Here is a 25,130-nt window from a genome sequence, read left to right on the forward strand (position 1 = left end):
TGTGTCAATGACCATGGACAAGGCCGTCCATGGCCTCAAAGACCTGATCGGAGGAAGTTGACACTGGCGATAATCTTCCTAAGCTTGTCCAGTAGAGAGAGAGAGAGAGAGAGAGAGAGAGAGAGAGAGAGAGAGAGAGAGAGAGGGGACACTTCTTTCGCAGAAGATGACGAGCGGGTTTGGAGGCAGCAATGGTAGCCAGCGGTATATTATCCGGCAAATTTTTAGGTTTGGCAATTTCTCATTTGGCGTTTTCAATATGTTCACATGGGCTCTTTTTCGAGCTAAAACAAAAATTTAAGTTCTTTTCATAATCCCTTTTGAAATTTTATGTAACCCATTTGTTATACGATCTGCCTTAACTCTTAGGTCGTTGTAGTTGAAAAATTGACCAACTATCCAAATTAACCGGATGGATATGATTGCGGCGGAATTAAAGCTACTAATCTCTTTCCATGGCAAAAGCCTCACCGCCGATTTTTTTTTTTTGTTTTGGGTCGGACACCGCCAATTTACTTGCGCGGGTTTTTAGCAAGATTTTCCTCGCACGTGCGTGTTGACTTTCTCTGTCTCCCATGCCATGAAGAAAATGGAAAGCCGTAACTTTTCCATTAATCTTTCTTTATATGTACATAAAAATATATATTCTAGTTTCTTTCTATTGCTGAATAGAATAGTATGTAGGTTACAAGATTGCGGTCGTCCCGACCTTTTTAACCGGTCATAATTTCACTAAATTCCGGCGACGTCCCACAAATTTTGAATGCTAAACAAGGAACTACTGTAATTCGAGAACAACTTTCGTTTCTCCTCTGTCTCTCTCGTCCCAATCCAAGTATCCATCTGTACAATAACGGACAAAAATTTTGATTAAACTAATGAGAAGGATGAGACAAAAAGTATATGAGCGACTCAGACAGGTGGTGATGAGCGGTGCTGATGATCGGCATCCTCTAAATCTCCTGATAAATTTAATGAATCCTCCTTGATTTCTGCTATGAGTGGCTTCTTCGCCTCAACCTCTTCGTTGTCAACAACAGCTGCAGCTGCTGCTTGGTCTCCGGCGTCTCTGGTCAGCTCTTGAGCTCGCTGCGCTTGGCGTTCCCAATCCGTGAACCCCAGGACGGCCAACATGGTCACCAAGCACGACGCTTGCGCGGCCAGGAGGCCGAGCCAGAGCCCCTCGAAGTCGAACCCGCAGAAGAACGCCAATCCGACGCCCACCGGCATTCCGACCACGTAAAAGCAGCCCAGGTTGACATTGGCTCCGACCTTCGGCCTCGCCGTGCCTCTCAGTACCCCGCAGCCCGTTGTTTGCGGGCAGTTCCCGAGCTCGCACAGCCCAATTATGGGCAACACTAGGGACGTCAATGTCATGATCTCCGTATCTCGAGTGAACATGCTGGCCCATGTGTTCCTCACCGTGACGGCGAAGACCAGGGCTGACAGCCCGAGCACGAAGCTGCAGCCCAGGCCGACAACGGCCGAGAGCTTGGCTTTCAAAGGCCGGTTCGCACCCAGTTCGTTGCCGACTCTGGTCGATACGCTGAAGCTAAGAGAGGATGGGAATATGTAGATGAGGGAGGTGGTCTGGATCAGAATGCCCATGGACGCCACCGTTGCTCTCGGGTTGAGCAACAGCCCGCATAGCAGGATCATGATCTCGTACCACCACCATTCGAGGCACACCGAAACGCAGCTTGGCACGGCCAAATTCAGCAGGTTCCTCCATTCCTTGAAGCAGTCCGAGGAGAGGCCTCCCCACGTTTTCTTGTGGACGCCGGAGACGAGTATGTAAACGATCAGAAAGCCTACAAGATTGAAGTTAGTCCAGACCCCACCGAGCGCCACGCCTTTGATCCCGAGGCCGAGATGCCTTACGAGGAGGAGGTTGATGGGTATGTGCAAAAGAATGGAGAGAGTGGCACAGAATGTGAGGGGCAGAGTTATGGATTGACTCCGGAGGTACATCCTAAGCGGGTGAAGAACAGACAGGGCCAAGAGGTCAGGGATTGTGTACAGAAGGAAAGATTGTGCCTCTGTTGCTATGGCCTCATCCTGGCCACAAAAAAGGAGGATCCTTTTCATGTTCAGCCACAGAAAAGAGATGGGCAATGAGGTTAACATGAGCAAGAGAACGGTTCTCTGCAGGGAAAGGCCGAGGAGGGCATGCTTTTTGGCCCCGAAGGCCTGGCTGCAGATGGGCTCCATCCCCATGGCGAGGCCGGATAGGATGGAGTAGCCAGTGATGTTCGCAAAGCCGAGGGCGAGGGAGCCACCCGCCACTGCAAGGTCGCCGAGGCGGCCGAGGAACAGCATGGAGATCATGGAGCGGCAGTAGAGCAAGAGACCGGTGAGGATCATGGGGAGGGCTATTTGGGCTATGGACTTCACTTCTGTTACGACAAGAGAGAGATGGGTCTTTTGCCCTTTCTGGGTTTGGTTGTGTTGCGGGTATTTTTGGGTCAATGGTGTGTGCATGGTTTGTTCTTTGATCGAGAGAGGCAGGTGGTGGTAGTCTTCTTCGCGGCAGAGGAGAGGAGATGTTTGCCGACACAATGTCACTATGTCGGAGAGAGAGAGAGAGAGAGATAGGGGAGAATTTAGGGGGCTTGAGGAAGGAGGGGAGGAGGGGGGGTTTTATAGGAAGTCGGCTTCCCCCACAACAATGAATTTGACATGCGCTTTTTCAGAGACCAAAGAAAAATGGCAAAAGAGAAAAAGTCGAATTTTGAAATGCTTTATGATATGCCGTAACTCATAGCGCATTGTCTTGTAATGCCGGCTAAGCGAGCAGGTGAAGAGAACCTTCTCTCTAGTCCCCTCATCTCAACTAAGATTTTGAGATACTATGTCCGAGTATTTGTTCTCCTCGTCCCATAAAAAAGAAGGAACATGAAACCGACCAAAAAAACAGAGCATTCCTGACCTCAATCACAAATACATATCAGCAGACACTGTTTTAAGTTAGGTTAAGCATTATAATAAGAGAGTCAAAGCGCGAGATAATACGTTTTTATGTAGCGGCCAGCATAGGACTTTGGAGAGAGCATTCAATATTCACAGACTGTAGGAGAGTCCCAACAAAGGAAGGCTTTGGAAGCTTGTGAATGGACCCATTTTCAAGGTACCAGAAACGAACCCATCTCGAGGATTCATCGGCATCGTTTAGTTCTTTAATTGCCCACCAAGGATTGGAGCAAATGGAGGGATTAAACAGTACAGTCCTCGCCCTCAGATTGTCCGCAAGCATATCGAGTTATATTTTGGACGGCTCGGGCATAAACACAAACAGTTAGAGGCCAGTCCAAAAGAATGCACGCCTGGGTCATATTGTACCATTTTCGCTACTTCAGGCGCAACAAAGACAAAAAAAAAATAAAAATAAATAAACGAACCATAAGCTAATGATTGGCCGAAGACATTGAAACAAAAACGCCCGATCGTGTCCCTTTGAGTAACTGGGAGCTAGCTAAGTCTGAGCAATTTCCACTTTATTTTCTTGACGCACGTTCGAGGACCGGATCAAACGCGGGATTGCTAGCTTCCAAAAGAGATATGTTCCATGAGCAAGAAAACCGTGGTCGATTAGGCGTTGCGAGGTTGAATGGTAGCAGCCTTGTCTCGTCTTGCGTCTGAGTGCGGTCAACGGGAGTCGGGCATGTCCTATTTACGGACACATCCAGTCCACGGACCCAAGGACTCGTGCCTCCTCAAACTTCCTCTCTCTCGTGTGGACTCATTCCATTTTGGGTAAAGTTTGACCGCGGACTCTGTGTTCATAAACGATGTCTTAATGAGCTATTTGATGGGGGGGTTAATTTTTTGAGCCCAAACCCAGATTTATGAACCCAGATTTAAGCAACATAGATCATGTTTGACCTCATCATGGGTCTTCAGCGGGACTCGTCTTTTGACATCATCATAAATCATTTTGATCTTATTCGTGTGATCTTTGTGATCGATCTGGTTCGTAGCAGACAGAGTGCAGCAAAACTATCTCTCGAAAGCTCATGTTCCTTTAGTAAGAGAGAACCCGTTGCTCTCAATTCTATTAATTGATTGTTGAAATGGGTTTAGTATCGTAATTCTCATATTGGCCAAGGATCCGTTATCGAATTCGTGAAAACTGCAAGGCATGTGTTAGCATCCCAGTGCTGAAATGATCTACCGAATTCACTCTCGAATCATTAAACATACGGAATTGCATAATTTTGTCTGCGTACTTTTTCTTGGGCACTAGATTGTTCCCGTGCGTGTTTTGGGATCAATCGAATCTGTAGTCCTGTTACATGACGAATATGAAAAGTATCGTTACGATGTTTCAGTCGGCGAAACCGCGAACACTAAAAAGAGCACCCGAGTTCCAGAGCAATCTATCATCGTGAGCACGTAAAATTTGAAAGCGAGAAAAAGTGGTGCTAAAAAAGTGTACGGAACATCTTGACTGGTGGTAAAGGTTGCCTTCCAAATTGTATGGTCCCGTTCATAATGCTTTACGCTAGCGAGTTCCCATTAAATCTTCTCGTAAGAACCTTAACTTGTAATTAAGGTAAAGCAAAAATGCGTGCTTATCTTTGGCCACCGATATCTTTGGAGATATGAAACCTCTTTCGGTTGCTGAAGCCAAAAAAGGTCAAGTCAAGCCCATGTCGGTGCTTAATCTTTGACCAAACAGCTCGAGATGGGTTAATCTCAGTGGGGCAAAATCGAGCTTTATGTCGAATAGTCGCCATGAATAGAATTATAGTTGCAGAAAAGAGATGGGTAACGTGACGTTTTTGCTCAATAGATGCATATGACTAGCTTGACCAAGAAATAAAAATCGGACATTAGGGCAACTGATATGTTCGACAAGACTTGCGACGTTTTTGCGCAAATGTAGAAGCGACACAGATGAACGTGAACAGGAAACGCCAACACAAGATTTCACATGCAACCCCGCATGTTCTTGAATTTTCTTTGCCTTTTTTTTTTTTTTGGTCTTGTTTTCTTACCTCTTCGTGCTTTGTCCGTTTTGAAACTTTCGTCGTTAACCACTTTCAAACCGATGCTTTTTGAGGTGCGTTTAGCATTATCTCGTGCTTCGTTTTTGATAAAAGCTCTTTAGAAAGCCACCTTCGAGGACTATAAGCTTAATGAAGAATCCTACAAGTGTCATGCACGTTCGATTCTTTTCACATTCCATCCACATAGAATATGCACAGATGGGGATCCTACGGTGTTCTTGTGCCTACAATATATCTTCATCAAGATGAGGCGTGAGTCATGCATAGCTTAAATAAAGATGAGGATATTATCTAGAAGAGCTTTCTTAAAGTTTTAGTCTAAGTACTATCACTATATACAATCCTATCGAACTAAACATTTCTGAAGAGAGCACAACTTGAGACATTCCAACAAGAGTCATGCTCGTTCGATTCTTTTCACATTCAGTCCACATAGAAGATGCACATATAGGGATCCTATGGTGTTCTTGTGCCTACAATATATCTTCGTCGAGATGAGGCGCGAGTCATGCATAGATTAAATAAAGATGAGGATATTATCTAGAAGAGATTTCTTAAAGTTTCAGTCTAAGTACTATCACTATATACGATCCTATCGAACTAACCATTTCCAAAGAGAGCACAACTTGAGACATTCCTACAAGAGTCATGCGCGTTCGATTCTTTTCACATTCCGTCCACATAGAAGATGCACGGATAGGGATCCTATGGTGTTCTTGTGCCTACAATACATCTTCGTCAAGACGAGGCGTGAGTCATGCATAGGTTAAATAAAGATGAGGATATTATCTAGAAGAGCTTTCTTAAAGTTTCAGTCTAAGTACTATCACTATATACGATCCTATCGAACTAACCATTTCCGAAGAGAGCATAACTTGAGACATTCCTCTTCTGATTTTGTCTTTGCTGCAAAAAGCCATTCCAATGACTATCAACAATGCAGATGGACATGTTAATCCTATGTTCTTGTCAAACTAAGCATTTTCCCAAGAGAGCAAAACGTCAAACGTTGCTCCCTTCTGACCTTGTCTTTGTTGCAGAAGCCATGTCTAACTTTGGCTCGCGATTGTCTCGTTCGAGAATTCCATCCCTAGTGTTGTTGTAAGCGCCATCATCATGTCATTGGATTAATTGTGGTCGAGACAGCTTGAAGACGAGGCAGTTTTTGGGTTCTTAGTTCGTGCCAAATCATGAAGGACTTAAATCCTCTTGGTACGCATCAGACATTCAAGAATATGTCTTGTTCTTTTGGAATTGGGTGATCGAGCTTGACGGATTTGCCTACCCCTTTAATTTAAAGATTGGAAGTTTATGGTTTAAACGGCGAATATTATTGTTGTTGTTGTTGTTATTGCTATTACTTTGAGAATTGGGTGACCGAGCTTGACGGGTTTGCCCATGCTTTTAATCAAAAGATTAGAACTTTATGATTTTAAGCACATCGGTTCGGCAGTCACGCCCATGCAGCTTTCAATTAAGCTCATGCAGTTTTGACTCCGCGGCCGTCAATTAAAATTTCCTCCCCGTGAAGTCCAATGCAAATATGTCCTCATGAAATGAATCATGAGCGGTTTGCATTGGAGGCATCTTTTAAAATTTGTTTGTTAGATGAACGGGATAATTTAATTCAATCGGGTCAGGCTAGTTCCCCTCCGGGTTTGAGCCTATTGGGCCTCTCAAACACTCTTAAAAGGGTAAGGTTTTTTAGTGGATCGGATCTAATCGGATCGGGCCCTTGTATTAGAATCTTTTTTGGTCAATGGCCATAATCGTAATCCATTATGTAAACTGGCCGCTCGGAAAACTCAAAACTGCCATGAAAAATTTAAATATTTATTAGGTCAATTATCTAGTTTTTCTTTTCTGTCAATTGGGTATTTGATTGTTTAGTAGTCTTTTTCATTCTCATGCTTGAGCATCGTACAACTTCATTGTTAAGATCTCAAGGGACAAGGTCCCCTTTTTTTTTTTATCTTTCCATCCTAGTGCATTTGACAACAATTCGAAAGGCTATCTTTTAGATTGTCGGCTTCTTCTGGCCAAGTGTCGGACATTCTACGGTCTGTTTAAAAAGAAGCAATGAACTACCTTTTTGTGCTAGTAGAATTTTGAAAGAGTTGGTAAGTGTAAAAGAGAAAAAAACTATTGCTATGAAAACTTGTCGATCACTTGATTTACCCGTAACTTATTGGTAAGTTACCAATATTTTAGAAACTCAATCTAACAAAAGTTGGTAAAAACTATTATTTAGATTGGTCATTTCATATAAGACTTAGTAAGTTCGAAGTGTTTGTGACTTATCCAAATAAAAATTGGTAAGTTACAAAATTGCTGATCTGAAAACTATAAAAAAAAATCGGTAATTTCGTAAAAGCCTTTAGTATGTTACAAACAAGTTTAAGTCACTGGTCATTTTTTTACTAACACCGTTTTGACACTTATCAACAGTCATTAAAATTTACCCAAACGAGAAAAATACGTATGTTTTAGCACGGAATGATAGAATTTTGCATATGTCACTGAACAATTTAGTAAATGCAGAACACTCTCAACCCTTTCCATTTTACTATTTTAGTAATGCTTTCGGTAGACATGATCTTTCCTTATTTATTCTTTCTTTCCATATAGTGATCGCCTTAATTAGGATATGGTTGTTATATAATGGACAAATTCAATTATTTCCTAATTATGGTCATCAAAAGTTCTAAACCAAATTGAGACAAAACGGAATGCGATTTACTTCTTTAGTTTGAACTCTTGACGAGGTTACACCCTATTGATCGTTTTGACTTTTCTAGAGTTGAGATATTTCAGATTTCCCGACCTATCAATTTCTGCATTGATAAAGTGAATCTTCTACAAAAATTCTAGAGATAATGTTGAATGTGATCTCCAAAATCAATCTTTTCAATTTAGTCCTTGAACTTTCAAAAATCTACTTCTACTTAATGTAGCCATTCTATTAGTAATTCTAACACCCTAGCTGACTTGACCATAATTTTTGTTAAGTTGAAGTTAGATTTGCCATCTACCGTCCACGTCCCTTGTGTTCATGGTCCAAAGGCTTTCAAGACATAATAAACGGAGGAACTATCCAAGATGACCGGGCAAGCCTTGAAGTTTCTAAGGACCTAGAGTATCTTGAGCACTCTAGAATATTCTTAAGGGTGATATGGGAAATGTACATTATTCTAGGGTACTCTTGTAATTAATGTGGAAAGTTGATAGATGAGAAGATAAAGTCTCCACCACCGTTATATTAAGGGGAGATGTACTTGTAATAAGAGGAGACCCCTATATATATTACTGCCCTCATTTGTATCATCCTACAAGTAATAGATATCCAAAACTTCTCTACGAGTTCCTCTCTCTATAACCCTTGAGTTTGGTGGGTAAGGCTTTAAGAGAACGCTAGATCAACCATGTGGCTTTCATTTGGTGCAAATTTTTTTTTTTTGGTTCACGTCATTCTTTTGCCCCAATAAATGAGACTGTACCATAAACTTCACAACCTTATGGAAATGCTAATGTAGCATTTACCTGTGGTGAGAATTAGTTTCACTTTCCGGAAACACTTGCCTTAGTTAGAAAAAGTCTTTTAAAACATTGATTCTTCATAGTATACCAAAGCAATACAATCTCCGGTTGAACTTATAGAATTGGTTAATAGACGGCAATCCATGTTCATTATTTCAAACCTTACTGATAATTTTTTAGATATCTTTACTTAAACTCCTTGGATCGAAAATGCATAAATTGATGAGTTGTTAATGAGAAAGCTAAAGTACAAAAAGGCGAAATGTGCAGGTTAATCAATCGGTTTGTTCAATGCAATTAATCGTTGCACTTATCATTCCACTATTCTAACTCGTTTAGACAAACTAAACCGGTTTTGGTACATCATTAACCGAATTGATTCAAATTATCTGGCTCCATTTGAAGAAACAATCACTCCGCTCAATGAACTCAAGAAACAATAGTATATATTAAGATTGTTATGAATGACCGATGGCCTTTTTTTTTTTTTTTGCTTCCTTTGTCTCCAAATACAACTAATTAAGGAAACGAATTTTGAAAACAATTCATAAAACAACGTAGCTTTCTCACGTTCGTACAACTTGGAAATAAGATCAAAACTGACTTTTTCGTGCTCATGTAAAAATAAGAGGTCAGAAATTCCCAATCTTCAACTCAAAGACATAAACATCAATCTTTCTACACGAACTATAAAGGACCATGAATTGTAGAAGAGGCTATCTGCTGCTGCTCAACACTGCTTTGTCCAGTGCATAAATTATTAACGATGGAATGACCTTCTAGCTGTGGTCGGAAACTCAGTTCTTGATTAGCATCAGAGTTAAGAAATGCGATTTGCGCTTTTACTTTAGCCAATTCGCTTTCGGCATTATGTATTTGTAAATGCAATAGAGAAATGATTCCGACACATCCATACACCGGGTCTTGAATCCGGCATCGTGACTCGAAGTATAACGAATCCGCAACTTGAGCTCGCATTTCAGTCGGAGTTTGCTGAGAATCACCAAACAAGAGTTATAAGTGCATCATTTGCAAGGAAACACGAACCAAATCAATTGATTTTAGGGTTAAGTTATATGTGTGCTCGTCAGGAAAATGAATTAGCAAGCAGGATCATTGAAAATGAGAGATTTATATACCTGGATCATTTTGCCAACATTGCTCGCACCATAGATTCTGTGAACACAAGCAAATCTTTGGGGGTCATTGGACGGGAAATAAGGGGAGAAAATGCAATCTGGAGGACATCTCCTTCTCAAATATTTGCAAGCTGCACATCGGGATGAAATGGTTGTTGACATCCCACACAAGAATCTAACCCAGAATTCTAATGGAGATTTTGAGTATCTTTGTCTTTTATGTCTGGACATTAATGTTTATATATAGGGCAAGCTGATATGGAATGTACAACGGCTATCTTTTTTTCAAAATCGAATTTTTGGAAGGAAAGTTTTTTACGGCGGAGCAAAGTTTCCCATTCGGAGAGAACATGGCCTAAAGTTTTTTTGGTCGACAACCATTTGCTATTGGCAAAGATTGAAGAATTTCCTTAGGCACCAGAACAAAAAAATTCAAAAAAAGACAATGAAATAGACAAGAAACAACATCCACAAGTGTCTGTATTTAGTTAACTACAAGTATAGAGTGACATTAATATAATGGTGTCTACCGACTCTATTGCCCTATAATTTAGTTTTCAAACTGATGAATTAATAATTACATAAAATTAACAAACATAAGTCAAGTGGATTTTTCTGATTCAATAAGCCTCACCCCTTCAACACCCATTGAAATTTACCAACACAAAATTAGAAAATAAAAATCCGTATATTTGCACACATACCAATAAAATTTTTGCTGACATACAGCAAAGCCATTGGAACAGCAAATAAATTAAGCAAGGAAATACAAATGACTTCTTCCTTTTCTTCTAAAGAAAAGAGTTTATTGGAGGTGTTATAGCATCAAAGTCCCAACACGAGACACGACCCAACAACAACATAGGTGGAGTTCACAAGCCACAATCCACAGTCCACACATGTAGCTAATTAGCTACATCAAAATAAATAAAAAAACACTGAAAATTAGTCTTATAGAAGTTCCAAGGCAGCATATACTCGATAATTACACCACAGATGCAAACCCTAACAATTGACTGAGAGCTATGTATGTGACAATATAAGTTGTTTCCCAGGTACTTGTCCTCCCAAGCACACTTCAGTAGCCATCGTCAAGCAAGGAGTCTACGAAAGCAGTCTCATCAAACACCTGCCAATCCCAAAGAAGATCTCCAGTGAGTTGTTAAACCAGAAAAGAATAGCTACATCATCCGCTAAGAGAAGAAAAGATGAAGTTTAGAAATGGAAAAGGACTTGCCATATCACTGGATATGTGATTCTCTTGTGTGTTTTGCATCGGCGGAATCGCGGCGGGTGCTTCTGTGTTGAGGATTTCTTGCTCCTTTCATCACCACATCAAATTAGATATTGTCATGATATTTTAAATGCAATTTATATGGTTTCCATTACAGTTAACGGATTATATTTTCATCCAGCATCACTTTCTCAAGGACACATATCTATCTTTTCTTTATACGAAAGAAAGATTGCTCCATTATAAAAGTTGCTTTCATCACTAAAAAACAGGTAGCAAAATCTAGGGCTTCGAGATTTCAGACTAATTCGAAGCAAGTTTTAAATCAATGAGACCAAAACAAATAGTAAATTTATGTTGAAACCAAGACAATGATCAAAGGCAGAGATTATATTGATGGCCAAACTCACTGGCACAGGGTTCTCGTCCAATAGAGAACAAGGATCATCGAACAGGAACGACTCAACCCCGCCGAGGAAGTCGAAGTCCACGAATTCTTCAAAGCCATGATCCTGTCCGCAACAGTACCCAGTATATATGAAGGAATTGAAGTTAAGCTAATGATATTAATACACTGAGAAACAAGGAAAAGCTGGCGACGGAAAAAAGATTAGTCATAAAATAAATTCTGCGTCTAGTATGGGAAAAATATTTAGACATGCCTGGACATTGACATTATTCCAAGTAGCATTTTCCCCGACATGATTTGGTTCGAGAACATCCGGATTCTGGTTCTCGATTGTGAGGGCCTTGTCACTGGGTTGATATGAGACATTGGTGATGTCTGGAAGCATCAGCTTCTCCCCATCTTGGGGCTAATCAAGGCGATCAAATATAATTTAACAAATACAGAAGTTAAATAAATCATTTTGACCACTAATAAAATACAAGTTAGGAGAGATTATGTAATAAAGATTAAATAGGAAGAAGAAAGAACTTTCATACCTTATGAGGAGGTTGATCGTTGATGTGCCCCGGCAAAGCATCAGTGAGAGTACCTTCACCCAACAGTTGCCCACTGGAATTGCCGAAAGGTGCCGAACTATTTTTCATCACGTCACACGTGTAGCGATTTTCGTTTTCTTTCGACAGATCATTTGATAATAACAATCTTTCCATTTGGTGGCCACCCAGTAAGGCTGGCATAAAGCCGGTTCCCTCAGAACTATATGCACTGCTGAGTTTGTTCGGATTGGCAGGGTCACAGAATTTGGCGTCACCTACTTGGACTAGCTCACTCCTACTAACCGTTTGAAGACCGACATAACCACCGGTTTTATATGAATTCACATTTGGAAAAGAGTTGATTGTATCACCGGAGCCACCAATATATGCGTGATTGGCAGTTTTGGTACCATTCTCTACGGTTGTGTGCTTCTGAATTCCATCATGGAATTGTTCAGGTATAGTTTGATCTTGTTGAGTCAGCTGCTTTGAAGTTCCATACGTGCCACTAATGGCATCACTTGGCAAGAGTGAGCTGGTTCCAATGCTGTTCAGTTGATTTGTCCAAAGAGCCGGGCTATTTGGCTGAGAGAGAGGATAGTTGTTTCCTAGAATTGGATACTTAGAAGAGCTAGCTTGATCAGTCACTGAAGGTGATTTGTCAATACCAAGTTTAGATAGAGAGTTGCTCCTCCGAGCTCTATCGCTAGTGAATGGAACAATGCCATAGCTCCTATAGTTCATATTTGTCAAACTGCCTCCCAATAGTCCAGATTGGAATGTTGGCGTCCATGGATGTCGTCCCAAAATATTATGACGATATTCTCGGCTACTACTTCCAAAAGATGCAGATGCAAAGCTAGACCTTAGCACTCTCTCGCTGTTATACTTGAGACCCTTTTCAGCAACCTTCCTGAGGAAGAGTCGATACTTCTGCGAATTCGACCACAATATGTAAGTGGAAAAACAAATCTTAAATTTCCAGTACATTGAGGTAGTCAGATTTTTGGGGGCAAATAACTAGGGATTTCTTGCTTAGATACAAAAAGAATTCAATTGTTTTTGTATTGTCAGTACTAGAATAACAATGTGAAGTATGTAAGGGAATCAATATTCGCCTTCGAAAAACAGTTCATATTTTTTTTGTATGATAAAAATCGTGTTTTGCATTGTAGGATTAATAAAATCCATCAGCTTCGCTAATTGTGGGTTACTCGATGAAACTCGTTCCAATAGTCACAAAATATACATTTTTCCTATGTATGCACAATCCTTCAAGCGTTTAATTATCATTAATACCCAATGCAAATACGACTACGCTTTACAACTATCCACAAGTAGTTTTCTTTCGTAAATGCACTGATTTAGACAAAGAAAAGGTGAAACGATGCGAATCAAGTGACTTAAACTGATGAAATGATTTCTGTTTCTGCTGTTATAATATAAATGCAAACTGATGTACTATATATGCTTGAGGAATATCTATAAAGCGAACCTGTAAATGGCTGGCCACATTCGCTCTAGTTATTCCTGGGACATTCATGACATCGAGAATTCTCCTCGGCACAGCATCTAATTTGATTCAAATCAAAGACAAAACAATGTTAGTAGAGAAATCAACATATAAACTAATCTGGTTCATGAACCTAGTTTATTAGCAATCATATGAGAGAGAGAGAGAGAGAGAGAGAGAGAGAGAGAGAGAGAGAGAGAGAGAGAGAGAGAGAGAGAGAGGAAATCTCAATCATGTAGGACAAAGATTCTTACTCTCGAATCCGATGATGTTTATGGCTTGCAAGAACCGATTCTGAAGTGCGGTCGTCCAAACAACTTTTGGTTTTCTAGTTTTTTGGTTATCGTTCTCGTTCTTTTCTTGTGACTCAGCATCGGAATCCTCATTATTATTACTATTGATACCCTTCATCTTGTTCATAGATGATAAAGAATTCCTGTTTACACGAGGCGTAATATCTTTATGATGACCCCATATTGGCTTGACTGGTACACATATAGTCTCCTCTTCAATGACAAGTGATTTGCCTTTCCTGCCCGCAACTGCATATTGCCATATATTCTTGAGATGTTCAGGTCTTACGGGTTTTGAAATGTAGAATGCAGCACCACGCTCTAAACTCTCCAACATGATGCACTCTCTTTCTTCTCCTGACATCACTGTCGCAAAAAACGTAAAAAAAAGTGGCAAAACCCTTAAGTGAGTTAAACTAGAAAGTGATCCCGTAACAAATTAATGGTGCAGTTATAACCAAAAAGAGAGAAAAAGAAAAGAAAAACTTGTGAAGTTTAGAGGACACCCACTAATCACAGGTAGCTTGAATTCTTCTTGGACTTGCTCTTGCAATTCAAGTCCATTCATGTCTGGCATGTGATAATCTGTCATCACAAGGTCGAATGAAGCTTGACTTTTGCGAAGTGCAGCCAATGCATCATTCGGGTGTTTCACGGTTACCACTGAAATGTAAAATCGACAAAATCTTGTTAGACTAAGATTCTTTCAAAATAGACTGTTTTTGGTCCTTGAGAAAACCATGGCAGTCAGTAGATCATAGGATTTGAAAACGAGAGAGATGTGGAAAACCCATTAGGGAGACTACAAAGTTTCAAGTGTTTGTGCATTCATCCATCCATTTAATGGCACCCAAAAAAGTCATACATCATTTAGATGTCCAGTTACCTATTAAAAACATACCATAAATTATGATCAATTTTGTTTTTAAAATCTAACGTTAGCGCGCCATTTTGACCCAGTAAATTTTTTTCTCAACGGTTGCGGGAAATGTTTTTAGCGTTAGCGCGCCATTTTTTTCTCATTGAAAGTGAGCATATGCCTGCTAAGGTTTTATACACCAATCCATCTATTAGATCTGATCAAAGGCACACCATCTATACCAGAACTACTAGATCCTTAAGATTTATCAATCTATTGTTGTCCTTTTTCTTTTGGCTAGGATGAGATTGTAGATGTAAAAGCTTCCCACACGAAACTAAAATCAAGTCCTCAACTCTGATAGAAAAACAAGGAAAACAAAGCTTTTGATATCACGACTTGAGCAGGACATATGATTTAGGACATTCCTTGTCATCAATTAACAACACATCAGTCAGATCTGAGTATTGGAATTGCAAAACATTCACGAAATTAAACAGCCAGGCAAACATCAGAAAAATGACCACCAGAAATACGTTTTCCCCCTAATATACAGGAGCAGGTAAAAAGAAGAAGAAATGGAACATGAACTTTTAAAAATATATAACTAAACTTAAAGATCGGCTTCTTCTTGATGAAGAAAGGACGATTTAAAGTTTAGAATCATGCATGTTCAACAAAAAGAACTGAAGAAAACGTCCAAGGCAGATGATCAATTTTTTGGACCATTAGGCCAAGAAGTATTTGGAAGATGCAATAGATTTTGATTCCTTCTTGACCCGATGTGAAAATTTCACAAAATCCTGTGTCATCAACCAAAGAGAAGAATTTTATATTTAACCCTAGATCGTTTACCTTCATACTCCCATGTCCTTAGGATGGCGGCAACAATGGTGAGACATGTAGAATCATCGTCTACTACTAATACACCGATCTTTGCAGAAGAACGTTTGACGCTAAGAGAATGCCTCTGCCCCGTTCCCTCGATAGGCTCCATGTGTAAGTCACTATACCTTCTGATACGCCAAACAACCGAGCTAAATTTGAATTTATAGGCAAACTGACTCAATCACAAGTACGTAGAATGTGAAACACTCGTCAAATGAACTGCTATATAATATCTGTGTGTTTGTGGGTGTGTTTGGTGTGAGAGAGAGAACCCATACAAACTTCCTAGTTTTATGTTCTCTCTATGCGTCAAACAACAAATTAAATGCAATGTACTGATAGTCTTAATTGGAAGGCATGCTCGGATTTCACGAGACAATTCTCTGGACTTGTTATATTGGAAAAAAATCTAGACACGAATTAGCTGATATTTATTGCAGCATGCTGAAAATACAAAATTTTTACCGCCATGTTCTTTCCATATCAGATTAGATAATGTTTTCCCTTCTTATCTCTTCCCATCGCACCGGTTGATATTGGATTACACGGTTTCGTCGTCGAATTATCTCACAAATGAAATCTTGTTTCCTACTATAGCAATTAGGGTTATGAACTTTCTTCTTAGAGTAAATCCTTTCCGAGGTAGTTGCCCCCGTACATGGCACCTTCTTACCGTCCTTTCTTCACCCCTGAACCATGGTCTTGATTTATTTCCCCACAATGAGATTGCCTATCTCGGCAAAATTACTCGGAAACCACAACCCCTAGTGTTATGTTTGGCTGCTTGTAATTGCTTGCATTTTACCATGGGCAGACGACGATGTTGTGCTATGGTTCTTATTTGACCGTGGTTTTGCCGCACATTATGTCATTAAGTCATTCGAATACGTTTCTTACTTCTAGCACCAAGAAGAACGTGAAGGTTGCTAGCTAGAAACGCCAAATAAAATTGGAAACAAAATATATTTGATGCTTGAATTTTTTATACTACGCTCAGTGATAAGAACCATTTCAAACTAAGTTGTGAAAATGGTAATCCCTTAATACTACCGAGGCTAAGAACAACCGTCATAGTTATTCCATCTTACTACTTTTAGTTACTCATCTATCTTGACAAACACTTTTTCGGAGTCATAAACGGTCTAGATGATTGCAACATCTATGCAAAAGACGGCGCGGGAAATCAAGACCAACGGTCGATCTTCAATCATTTGACAAAAGGTCAGTCACAGCCGACACGAGCTCATTAATGCATCGGTTAGAGCGAATCCAGTGCGGAATTGTACGTAACGAGGCAAACGACACGACGCTTCGAGATTGATTGCTCGAAATAACTACTCCAACAAATAATTAGGCTTGTGGATGGAAACATACTTGTTTGAGAAAACGACGCGATGTTTCGGCATCAATCGATCCCGATAACTATATCAACTAATAAATAGGCTTATAAATGGGAACATACCCTGTTTGTTTTATACGTCGTATTTCTTTCATCCGTTCCCATTTCGCTCCTAACTTTCTTAGTACTATTCTCTATCTTGGTATACCTTAAATAATCACGGTCTTCCCGAATAACGATGAAACTCAGAACGTCAACCGTGCTTTACTCGTGACATGAGTCAACATGCAAAGTAAAAAATATTTTTAATCTAATTTGAAGTGATGGATCGTGTACAATCTCATTTTTTGACTTCTTTAATGATTCACAAATCTGTTTAATGTACAGACAAGATTCTTCTGATGATGTGACGTCTTCATTTTAAAGTGTACATGTATTTTTCGGATTTCTGAAGCAGCATATAGTAGGTGACTAGTGAAATAGGCTAAGATGGAGTAAAATCCCCAATTTGAAATTTGTAGAAGAATTTATTGGATCCCTTGGTAGTTCTTTTATCGTCAACTCTTTGTCGAGAAAATTATCCAAAAAGTCCTAAACATATTGCACTTTTGTCAATCAGTCATAAACCTTTCAAGTTTGCCAATTGAGTCCTAAACATTTTTACTTCTTATCAATTAAGTCAATCTGGCCAATTTTGGCAGCCCAAAGCTGATGTGGACGCTGGCCGTCCGGCCAACGCTGATGTGGCAATTTTTAATATTTTTTTGGATTTTTTATTTTTTTATTTTTTTCCTTTATTATTTTTTTTGGCCTTCTTCCCTCTGGCGAAGCTTGCCCCCACCGTCCATTGGTGAGGGTGACCCTTGCCGGCCCCTGGCTGGGCGAGGTCAAACCTCGCTCGACCTCGCCGTCCCGACCTAGGGGACGAGCCTCGCCTAGGGTGAGGCTCACCTCTCGCTGTCGCGACCCAAGCAAGGGAGACCCAGGCGACGGTAAGGTGGACCTCGCCTTGGCTGGGCGAGGCCGACCTCGCCATCTCCTGGGTCGTGACGGCGAGGCCGGCCTCGCCTTTGCTGGGCGATGTTCGACCTTGCCCAACTAGGGGGAGAGGGCGAGCTTCGCCAAAGGCCGGCGAGGTCGACTTCACTGGCCCTCACCTCTGGCTGGTCGCTGGACCGACTAGAGGGAAGAAGTCCAAAAAAAAAGGGAAAAAATAAAAATATATCAAAAATTCAAAAAAAAAAAAACATTAAAAATTGCCACGTCAATAGTGGCCGGACAGCCAGCGTCCACGCCAGCTTCGAGCGGCCAAAATTGGTCGGATGGACTCAATTGGCAAGAAGTGAAAAGGTTAAGGATTCAATTGGCAAACTTGAAAGGTTTAGGACTGAATTGGCAAAAGTGCAATAGATTTAAGATTTTTTGCACAATTTTCCCACTCCTTGTCCATGTTGGAAATTGCTCGAAAAAGTGTCATGTCCATGAATAGACTCTGATAATCCACCCCAACTTTTGTTTTAAAGTAAGGTACTAACAGACTTTCTCTAGATAAGTTGTTGAAAAAGTCCTAAGCCTATTGTACGGCTTGCAATTCAGTCATAAACCTTTCAATTGTGTCAATTCAGTCCTAAATCTTTTGACAATTAGCCAATTTAGTATAAATTTTTTAATTGTGTTGATTTAGTCCTAATCCTTTTGAAGATTTCCCAATTTAGTTTTAAACATTTTGACGATTTGCCAATTTTGGCTGGAGATTGCTGACATGGACATTGGCCATCCTACATGACTTGACCGGCGCTAACTTGGACAATTTTACATTTTTTTAAATTTTTTTCCTTTTTTTTTCTTCCCCCTCCTCTCTTTTGGTCTACGGCCATTGTCGGCGACCAACCACAGGCTAGGGCTCAACCCTCATAGCCTGGATGAGGGCGGCCCTCGCTTGATCTAGCGAGCGAGGGTTGAGCTCTCGTAGGCCATGGCCGAATACCGGCCACAGGACAAGGGAAAAGAAAAAGAAAAAAAAAATTTAGCAATGCAAAATTTGTCCATGTAGCACTGGCCATGCATCGTAAGATGGCTGACGGCCGATGGCCGGCTGACATTCACATTAGCAATTTTAGGCCAGAATTGGCCAAAATGACTAAATTTAAAAATTGTTAAAAGATTTAGAACTAAATTGACATAATTAAAAGGCTTAGAACTAAATTGGCAAATCGTCAAAAGGTCCAAGACTAAATTAGCATGGTAGAAAAAATTTAGGACTAGATTGAACGATATACAATAGGTTTAGGATTTTTTAGACAATTATCCCAATCTTCTTTTATAGATTTGTCCTTCAATTAACCTGGAGGAAACCATTCTCTCTCTTTGGCTTTTAATGGGAGCAATTATATCTCCACAACGATAATAATTTCTTCAATAACAATTTAAATATGCCTATTGAATGGACGTCAATTCAGTCCTCAACATTTTCATTTGCCAATTTTATTATAAACCTTTGTACGAGTTCCAATGTAGTCCTTCTAGTTCATTTTCGCTAGAAATTGTTGACGTGGCCATGTGCTACATAGGATTGCCGGCAATGACTGCACCGCCACGTCGGAAATTTAAGCGAAATTAACCAAAAGGGCTATATCAAAATTTCGCGCAAAGGTTTAGGACTAAATTGACAAAATTAAAAAGTTTAACGTATAATAGGTCTAAGATTGATTGGGTAATTTTCCTATTGCCAACTAATATAGACTCTTTGTCAATGTTGGAAATTGTTCGAGAGAGTGTCAATGTGCATGAATAGATTGTAATAATCCACCACAACTTTTGTTTAGAAGTAAGGTGATAATAGATTTTCTTTTACAGATTTGTCCTTCTATTGGCCCGGGGGGAATCATTCTTTCTCCCTTTGACTCTAGCGGCGCGATGATATCTCCACAATCATAATAATTTCTTTGAAAACAATTAACGAAACTTGACATGAAATTAAAATGTCAAAACGATTGGGAATAAGCTACAATAATTATCAAAGTATCATTACAAAAACCTGAATACTTAATGACTAATATAGTAAATGTTACCATTGTTACATTAATAGAAAAGGTTAAGAGGAAGTAAATGCCAGATTCTATCATTTATATCCTTAATCACTTACTCCTTTTTCTCCTCTTCAATGTCTACATTGAACATTTTCATATAGTTCAGAGACGACATTGAATAAATTAAAGGGATGAGTGCACTACAAGTCCTAAAACTTGTCACAAAAGTGCATTTGAGTCCTAAAACTTACAAAAAGTGTAATTGAGTCCTAAAACTTGTCAAATTGATCCAATCGAGTCCTAAACTTAACACCGTTAAATTTACTAATGGAAAACGCTGACGTGGTGCTGATGTGTCATATTTTAATTCTTTTATTGAGACACGTGGCGTCCAACAAGCGTCACGTCAGAAAAAGTTAAAAAAATGTAAATTAAATTAGAAAAAGCTATAAAAAAACAAAAAAAAAAAGGAAAAAAAAACCCTAAACCAGCAGCTGCGGCGGTGGCCAATCCCTCGCCGGTAGCCGCCTCCACAGCCGCCGGGAAGGACTGGCGGAGGTCGCCTGGGCCTTCTCGAAGCCCGGCGACCCTCGCCGGCCCCGGGCGAGTCCTCGGCGAGGGCCTGCAGCCCCCGATCTGGGGGAGGGCGCGACCCTCACCCCAGATCTGAGCTAGGGTCGCCGGCCCTCGCCTGGGGCCGGCGCGGACCGGCGAGGGCTCGCCCAAGGTGGGCGACCCCAGGCGAGGCCTCGCCGGCCCTCGGCGGCCCCCGGCAACCCTCGCTCAGATCTGAGGCGAGGGTCGCGCCCTCCCCCAGATCGGGGGCTTCATGCCGTCGCGCGGGGACCGGTGGTGCCTCGCCCGAGGCCGGCGAGGGTCGCCGGGCTTCAGGAAGGCCCAGGCAACCTCCGCCGACCCTTCCCGGCGGCTGTGGCGACGGCCACCCGCGAGGGCTTGGCCACCGCCGCAGCTGCCGGTTGGGGTCTCTTTTTTTTTTTATAGCTTTTTTCTAATTTAATTTTTATTTTTGCTGACGTGGCGCTTATTGGACGTCACATCATTGCCACGTGTCCCAATAAAAGTAATAAAATATGACACGTCAGCGCCACGTCAGCGTTTTCCGTTAGTAAATTTAACGGTGTTAAGTTTAGGACTCGATTGAATCAATTTGACAAATTTTAGGACTTGTAGTGCACTTATCCCTAAATTAAAAGTTGATGGATCAAATTGCACATTGGGCCAAAGTTTAGGGACTACATTGGACAAATTAAAAGTTCATGGACCACATTACATATTGAGCTAAAGTATAGAGACTGTTTGTGTCATTTTGCCTATTGCACAGTACACATTCGCAAGAAAGGGTTAACACGTGTAGGATTAAGGCATTAATCAACCTTTCTTCATCAAAATTAGGGTTTTTGTTCAGCGAAATCATAAAGAGGAGAAGCAGTTCCTTCACAGATAGAGCTGACTTTGTGTCAAAAGCAAACTTTTCGATGCAGTCACAGGCTCTTCTCTTGCATGGCTTGCTTGCTTCAATTTCGCGGTCGCCCCTCTTTTGGATCTGTCCAAAGCATTAACTATGTAGCTCGAAACGGAAAACTCTAGACCCCACGCGACCTTTCTTATTAACTCCTCAGTTGTCCCTATGCTATAGAGTTGGCGAGTTGCTTTAATAACATGTCCCGTAGACGCAGTTTCTTTCGGCTGCAGACACGAGACGCCCAAAAGTGTACGAGAACCCACGTGCGGTGCGCACGTCGCATGCGTTTCGTAAATGAATTTGAGTAGTTTCTTCTTTTTTTTCTTCCTGGAGTAGGTAAATTTCCGTTTTTGACGGTATTGCGATTCCACCCTTTGGAAAAGCCTTTTAGAGGAGAAAAACTAATATAATTGGAGAGTTTAAATGAGACATTTTATTAATGACTCGATGAAGTTTTGATAACTTTCTTTGCATTTAATTTTTTTTGAGAAGAAACGTCTACTTCATGTTGGTTTGCACTCGGCAAATATTTTGTGGGGAGAGAGTGCAGATAGAAGAGGAGATCTGTTCAAAAACTTTTCAAAAATGAGTTATTTGAAAAATATTTTTTGAAAAATAATCGCTTGTATTGCTTACAAAAATAAATTAATGGAAAAAAAATTTTCATCACCCATGAAAATAGTTAGGTATAGATTGTTATCAATGAGGAAATCATTTTCCGTTGACTAATTTTGATAAACAATATAAGCAATCATTAATTATTTAAACAAGCTCAATTTTTCGGGAAGCTACTGTTCATGTACTGTTTGGCACTGTAGCAAGAAGAAAAATCACTTCAGTTGCCTCAATCATTGCGAAAGCCCCAAAAGACGGTCGGTCCTGTTTCACATGCCATGGGTTTTTATTCTTATTCGTCCAAATAGAGACATGAGCAAAACTTAATGTGACGTAAGAGTAACTACCTACAAACCTCAGCCAATTCAAATCACTTATTTTTCCCGAAACGAATGCACCGTAAGTGCTTTCTCTTTTCGGCTTTTTTTAGTCTGAATCAAAGGAGGGAAACTTCTCAAATTTTGGACTGAGGTCCAACCAACCCAAAAAAAGATTGTTTAGTATTTTTGCCCTTTTTGTTTGGGATAGAATAGTGAAGATAGTATTGCAAAACTAGAAATGTTATTGATTTATGTACATAAAATATTGAGAGAGTACTTTGTTGGAAGAGTTATATTATGGTTTAGATGGAATTTTAGTATTTCGGGGAAAGAATTCAAATTAAGACAAGTCAAAGGAAAAGTCTTCTTTTTCATTTTTCAAACTAAGATCCACTTTAAGTAAATAAAACAACAAAACTACTTGCGTAACTCCATCTAGCCGATATTACCACGATATGCACATATAGACATGTGAGAAGAAAATTGCTCTTCCACAAAATGTTTAATTTTCGCATGGCAAATAGTTCGTTGGACTCAAGTCCAGGAAGATTGGTGGGGAAAATTGACCGAAAATTATTGACGTGGACGCCGGTAGTGCCATGTAGGACGGCCAACACTGATGTGGACATTTTTCTCCTAGGCCAAGGCGACATCCGGCGAGGGTTGGCCTCGCCAGCCACCGCCCAAAAAGAAAAGGAAAAAAAAAAGAAAGAAAATTTAAAAAATCATAAAGAATTATAATAAAATTATTTTAAAATGTTCAACGTCAACGTTGACCATTCTATGTGGCATTATCGTCATCCACATCAACGATTTTTGGTCAAAATTGGCCGGATGAACTCAATTGGTAAAATGTAAAAATGTTTAGAGCTCAATTGGTAAAATCGAAATGTTTAGAACTGAATTGGTAGAAGTGTAATAGATTTAGGATTTTTTGGACAACTTTTCCGATTGGACAAGAACAAAAACTAGGAAATTAGGCGGGTCTCGTGGGCGGCCAACCGACCGAACGGGTTTTAAATTTCATACAACGGGATTTCGCTTTTCTCACGCCGTCATTTCCAAGCCCACGACATCACGGTCGTACTCAGCTCATCAGCCGTCGCGTACGGTGGGGTCCTGCTCGACTCGCCTCGTTAGCCGATCCCGGGCTCACGCGGATCGGGCGCGATCCGGAGCGTCGCTTCCATTCCAGCACGTGGGAAGCAGCAGGTCGTGGCCAGTTGGAGGGACGGTTGGCATCGGGGCGGATTTCTTAACAAGGAAGAGAGATGGAGAGCGACAGAAACTGGAGAGGTGAGGACTGCGACCCGAGGACTGACTGATGGGGACGTCTTGGGATCCAATTCAAGTTTGGGACACTTTCAAAAGCTTGACCCAGTCCAGAAAGATCACAGCTCAGCTCTTGCACGGATGGGTTTTTATAGCTTTAGCGTGCGCTTAATACGTGTGCGCTCTTCCATTCCATTCGCCTCTCCTTCCCATCACGTTCCTCCTCCCCCCCCCCTCACCAGTTCAAACCCCCCAAAGAACGTCAACATTTTCGCAGAAAAATAGGTTGTCGCTCGCCACGCATGTTGAGGGGCCCCCGCCCGCGAATTCCCCACGCACTCCACTCAGCAGTCCCAAAACATATATATCCATTCCTTAAGCATGTTGGTATGCACCGTTCTTTGGCCTGCATATATGGCCAATCAGTCTCCCAGTGAGTCCCAACCAAACCCATCACCGCCACCAGCCCCGGCCCCGGCCGCGGCCCCGGTAATCCAAATCCCTGACCAACCGCCGCATAATTCGCCGTATCCTTCTTCTTCTTCTTCTTCGGCCACCGGTGGTCCAGGCGGTTCCTCGCCTAGACCCATGCTTTCTCCGAGGGGGGCGTCGCCGGGTCAATCCACGGGGAGGCACCCGTGTTACCGTGGAGTCCGGTCTCGCAGCGGGAAATGGGTCTCCGAGATCCGCGAGCCCCGCAAGACCACCCGCATTTGGCTCGGAACGTATCCGAATCCCGAGATGGCGGCCGCCGCCTATGATGTGGCTGCGCTCGCTCTGAAGGGCTCTGACGCTGCGCTGAATTTCCCGGACGAAGTTCCCAGATACCCGGTCCCGAGTTCCGCATCGGCAGCCGATATACGCTCGGCAGCAGCTACTGCGGCAGCATCTAGGGGACCGAGAAGGGAAGCCGAGGGGAAGGAGGATCCGGTTAGTCGGCCCGAGATTGCCGACGAGACTGGCGAAGAGACGGGTCAGGAGTTTATGGATGAAGACGCGCTTCTGAACATGCCCAAACTGCTAGACGACATGGCGGAAGGAATGCTCGTGAGCCCACCGAGGATGAAGATGGGCTCAGAGAACGACTCGCCAGAGGATTCAGATGGTGGAGAGAGCCTGTGGAGTTATCCCTAATTTTAAAAGGTGAGATGATCAGGGCTTGATCAATTAGAATAGTCCTCATTGTAGACTTATACGAATTTGATATCCATTGTCTATGATCGTCATGATTGATCGTATCCCAGTGATTTCATTAGGAATAGATATACTTGGAGTGTGGTTTTTTGAGTTTTTTTGGCCCCATAGAATGTAGCTTCCGGGTGGGTGTGAGAGTCTCTGGTGAGGGTTTTGCTCGCAGCTTTTATGTTTGGGGTTGTTTTCGATTGTACGTAGCTGTATATGGTATGTATACACACTGTCTCTTTATATCATAGATTGGTTGAACAACATATCTCTGGAGCAATTTATGACGCGGCATAACGAATCAATTGAAATTGCAAGTGTTTTCGAAGAAAAAGCAAGCAACGCGTTCCTTTTGTCATAATACAAAGACATATTATACCATAAGGCAATTCATGAACGTTTATATGGATCTGCAATGAAATGAAGATGTTTTTTTTTTTGGTTTGTCATACTATAACTCTCAACTCACTCTC

General features: G+C 41.3%; 4 protein-coding genes across 4 annotated transcripts; 1 reads left to right on the forward strand and 3 right to left on the reverse strand.

Moving 5' to 3' along the window:
* Positions 1–604: 604 nt before the first annotated feature.
* Positions 605–2,604, reverse strand: LOC115671405 (protein DETOXIFICATION 49-like). The gene has a single exon (XM_030592959.2). It carries the CDS (start codon positions 2,479–2,481, stop codon positions 913–915), a length of 1,569 nt encoding a protein of 522 aa, XP_030448819.1. The 5' UTR covers positions 2,482–2,604; the 3' UTR covers positions 605–912.
* A 6,629-nt stretch (positions 2,605–9,233) lies between these two features.
* LOC115671600 (LOB domain-containing protein 24-like) lies at positions 9,234–9,847 on the reverse strand. Its single transcript, XM_030593235.2, has 2 exons — positions 9,686–9,847; positions 9,234–9,539 (listed from the first exon to the last, which is right to left on the reverse strand). The coding sequence occupies exons 1-2, from the start codon at positions 9,845–9,847 to the stop codon at positions 9,234–9,236; spliced, it is 468 nt and encodes a 155-aa protein (XP_030449095.2).
* Positions 9,848–10,763: 916 nt separating this feature from the next.
* LOC115671599 (two-component response regulator ORR24-like) lies at positions 10,764–15,526 on the reverse strand. Its single transcript, XM_030593234.2, has 8 exons — positions 15,385–15,526; positions 14,157–14,333; positions 13,632–14,036; positions 13,360–13,436; positions 11,865–12,797; positions 11,582–11,734; positions 11,330–11,431; positions 10,764–10,814 (listed from the first exon to the last, which is right to left on the reverse strand). The coding sequence occupies exons 1-8, from the start codon at positions 15,524–15,526 to the stop codon at positions 10,764–10,766; spliced, it is 2,040 nt and encodes a 679-aa protein (XP_030449094.2).
* Positions 15,527–23,650: 8,124 nt separating this feature from the next.
* On the forward strand, positions 23,651–24,923 carry LOC115671409 (ethylene-responsive transcription factor ERF027-like). The gene has a single exon (XM_030592964.2). It carries the CDS (start codon positions 23,857–23,859, stop codon positions 24,607–24,609), a length of 753 nt encoding a protein of 250 aa, XP_030448824.2. The 5' UTR covers positions 23,651–23,856; the 3' UTR covers positions 24,610–24,923.
* Positions 24,924–25,130: the final 207 nt, after the last annotated feature.

Source organism: Syzygium oleosum, unplaced genomic scaffold (assembly GCF_021117445.2).
Source record: "Syzygium oleosum isolate NSW1041296 unplaced genomic scaffold, Sole_v2.1 Sole_v2.25, whole genome shotgun sequence".
Lineage (NCBI taxonomy): Eukaryota > Viridiplantae > Streptophyta > Magnoliopsida > Myrtales > Myrtaceae > Syzygium > Syzygium oleosum.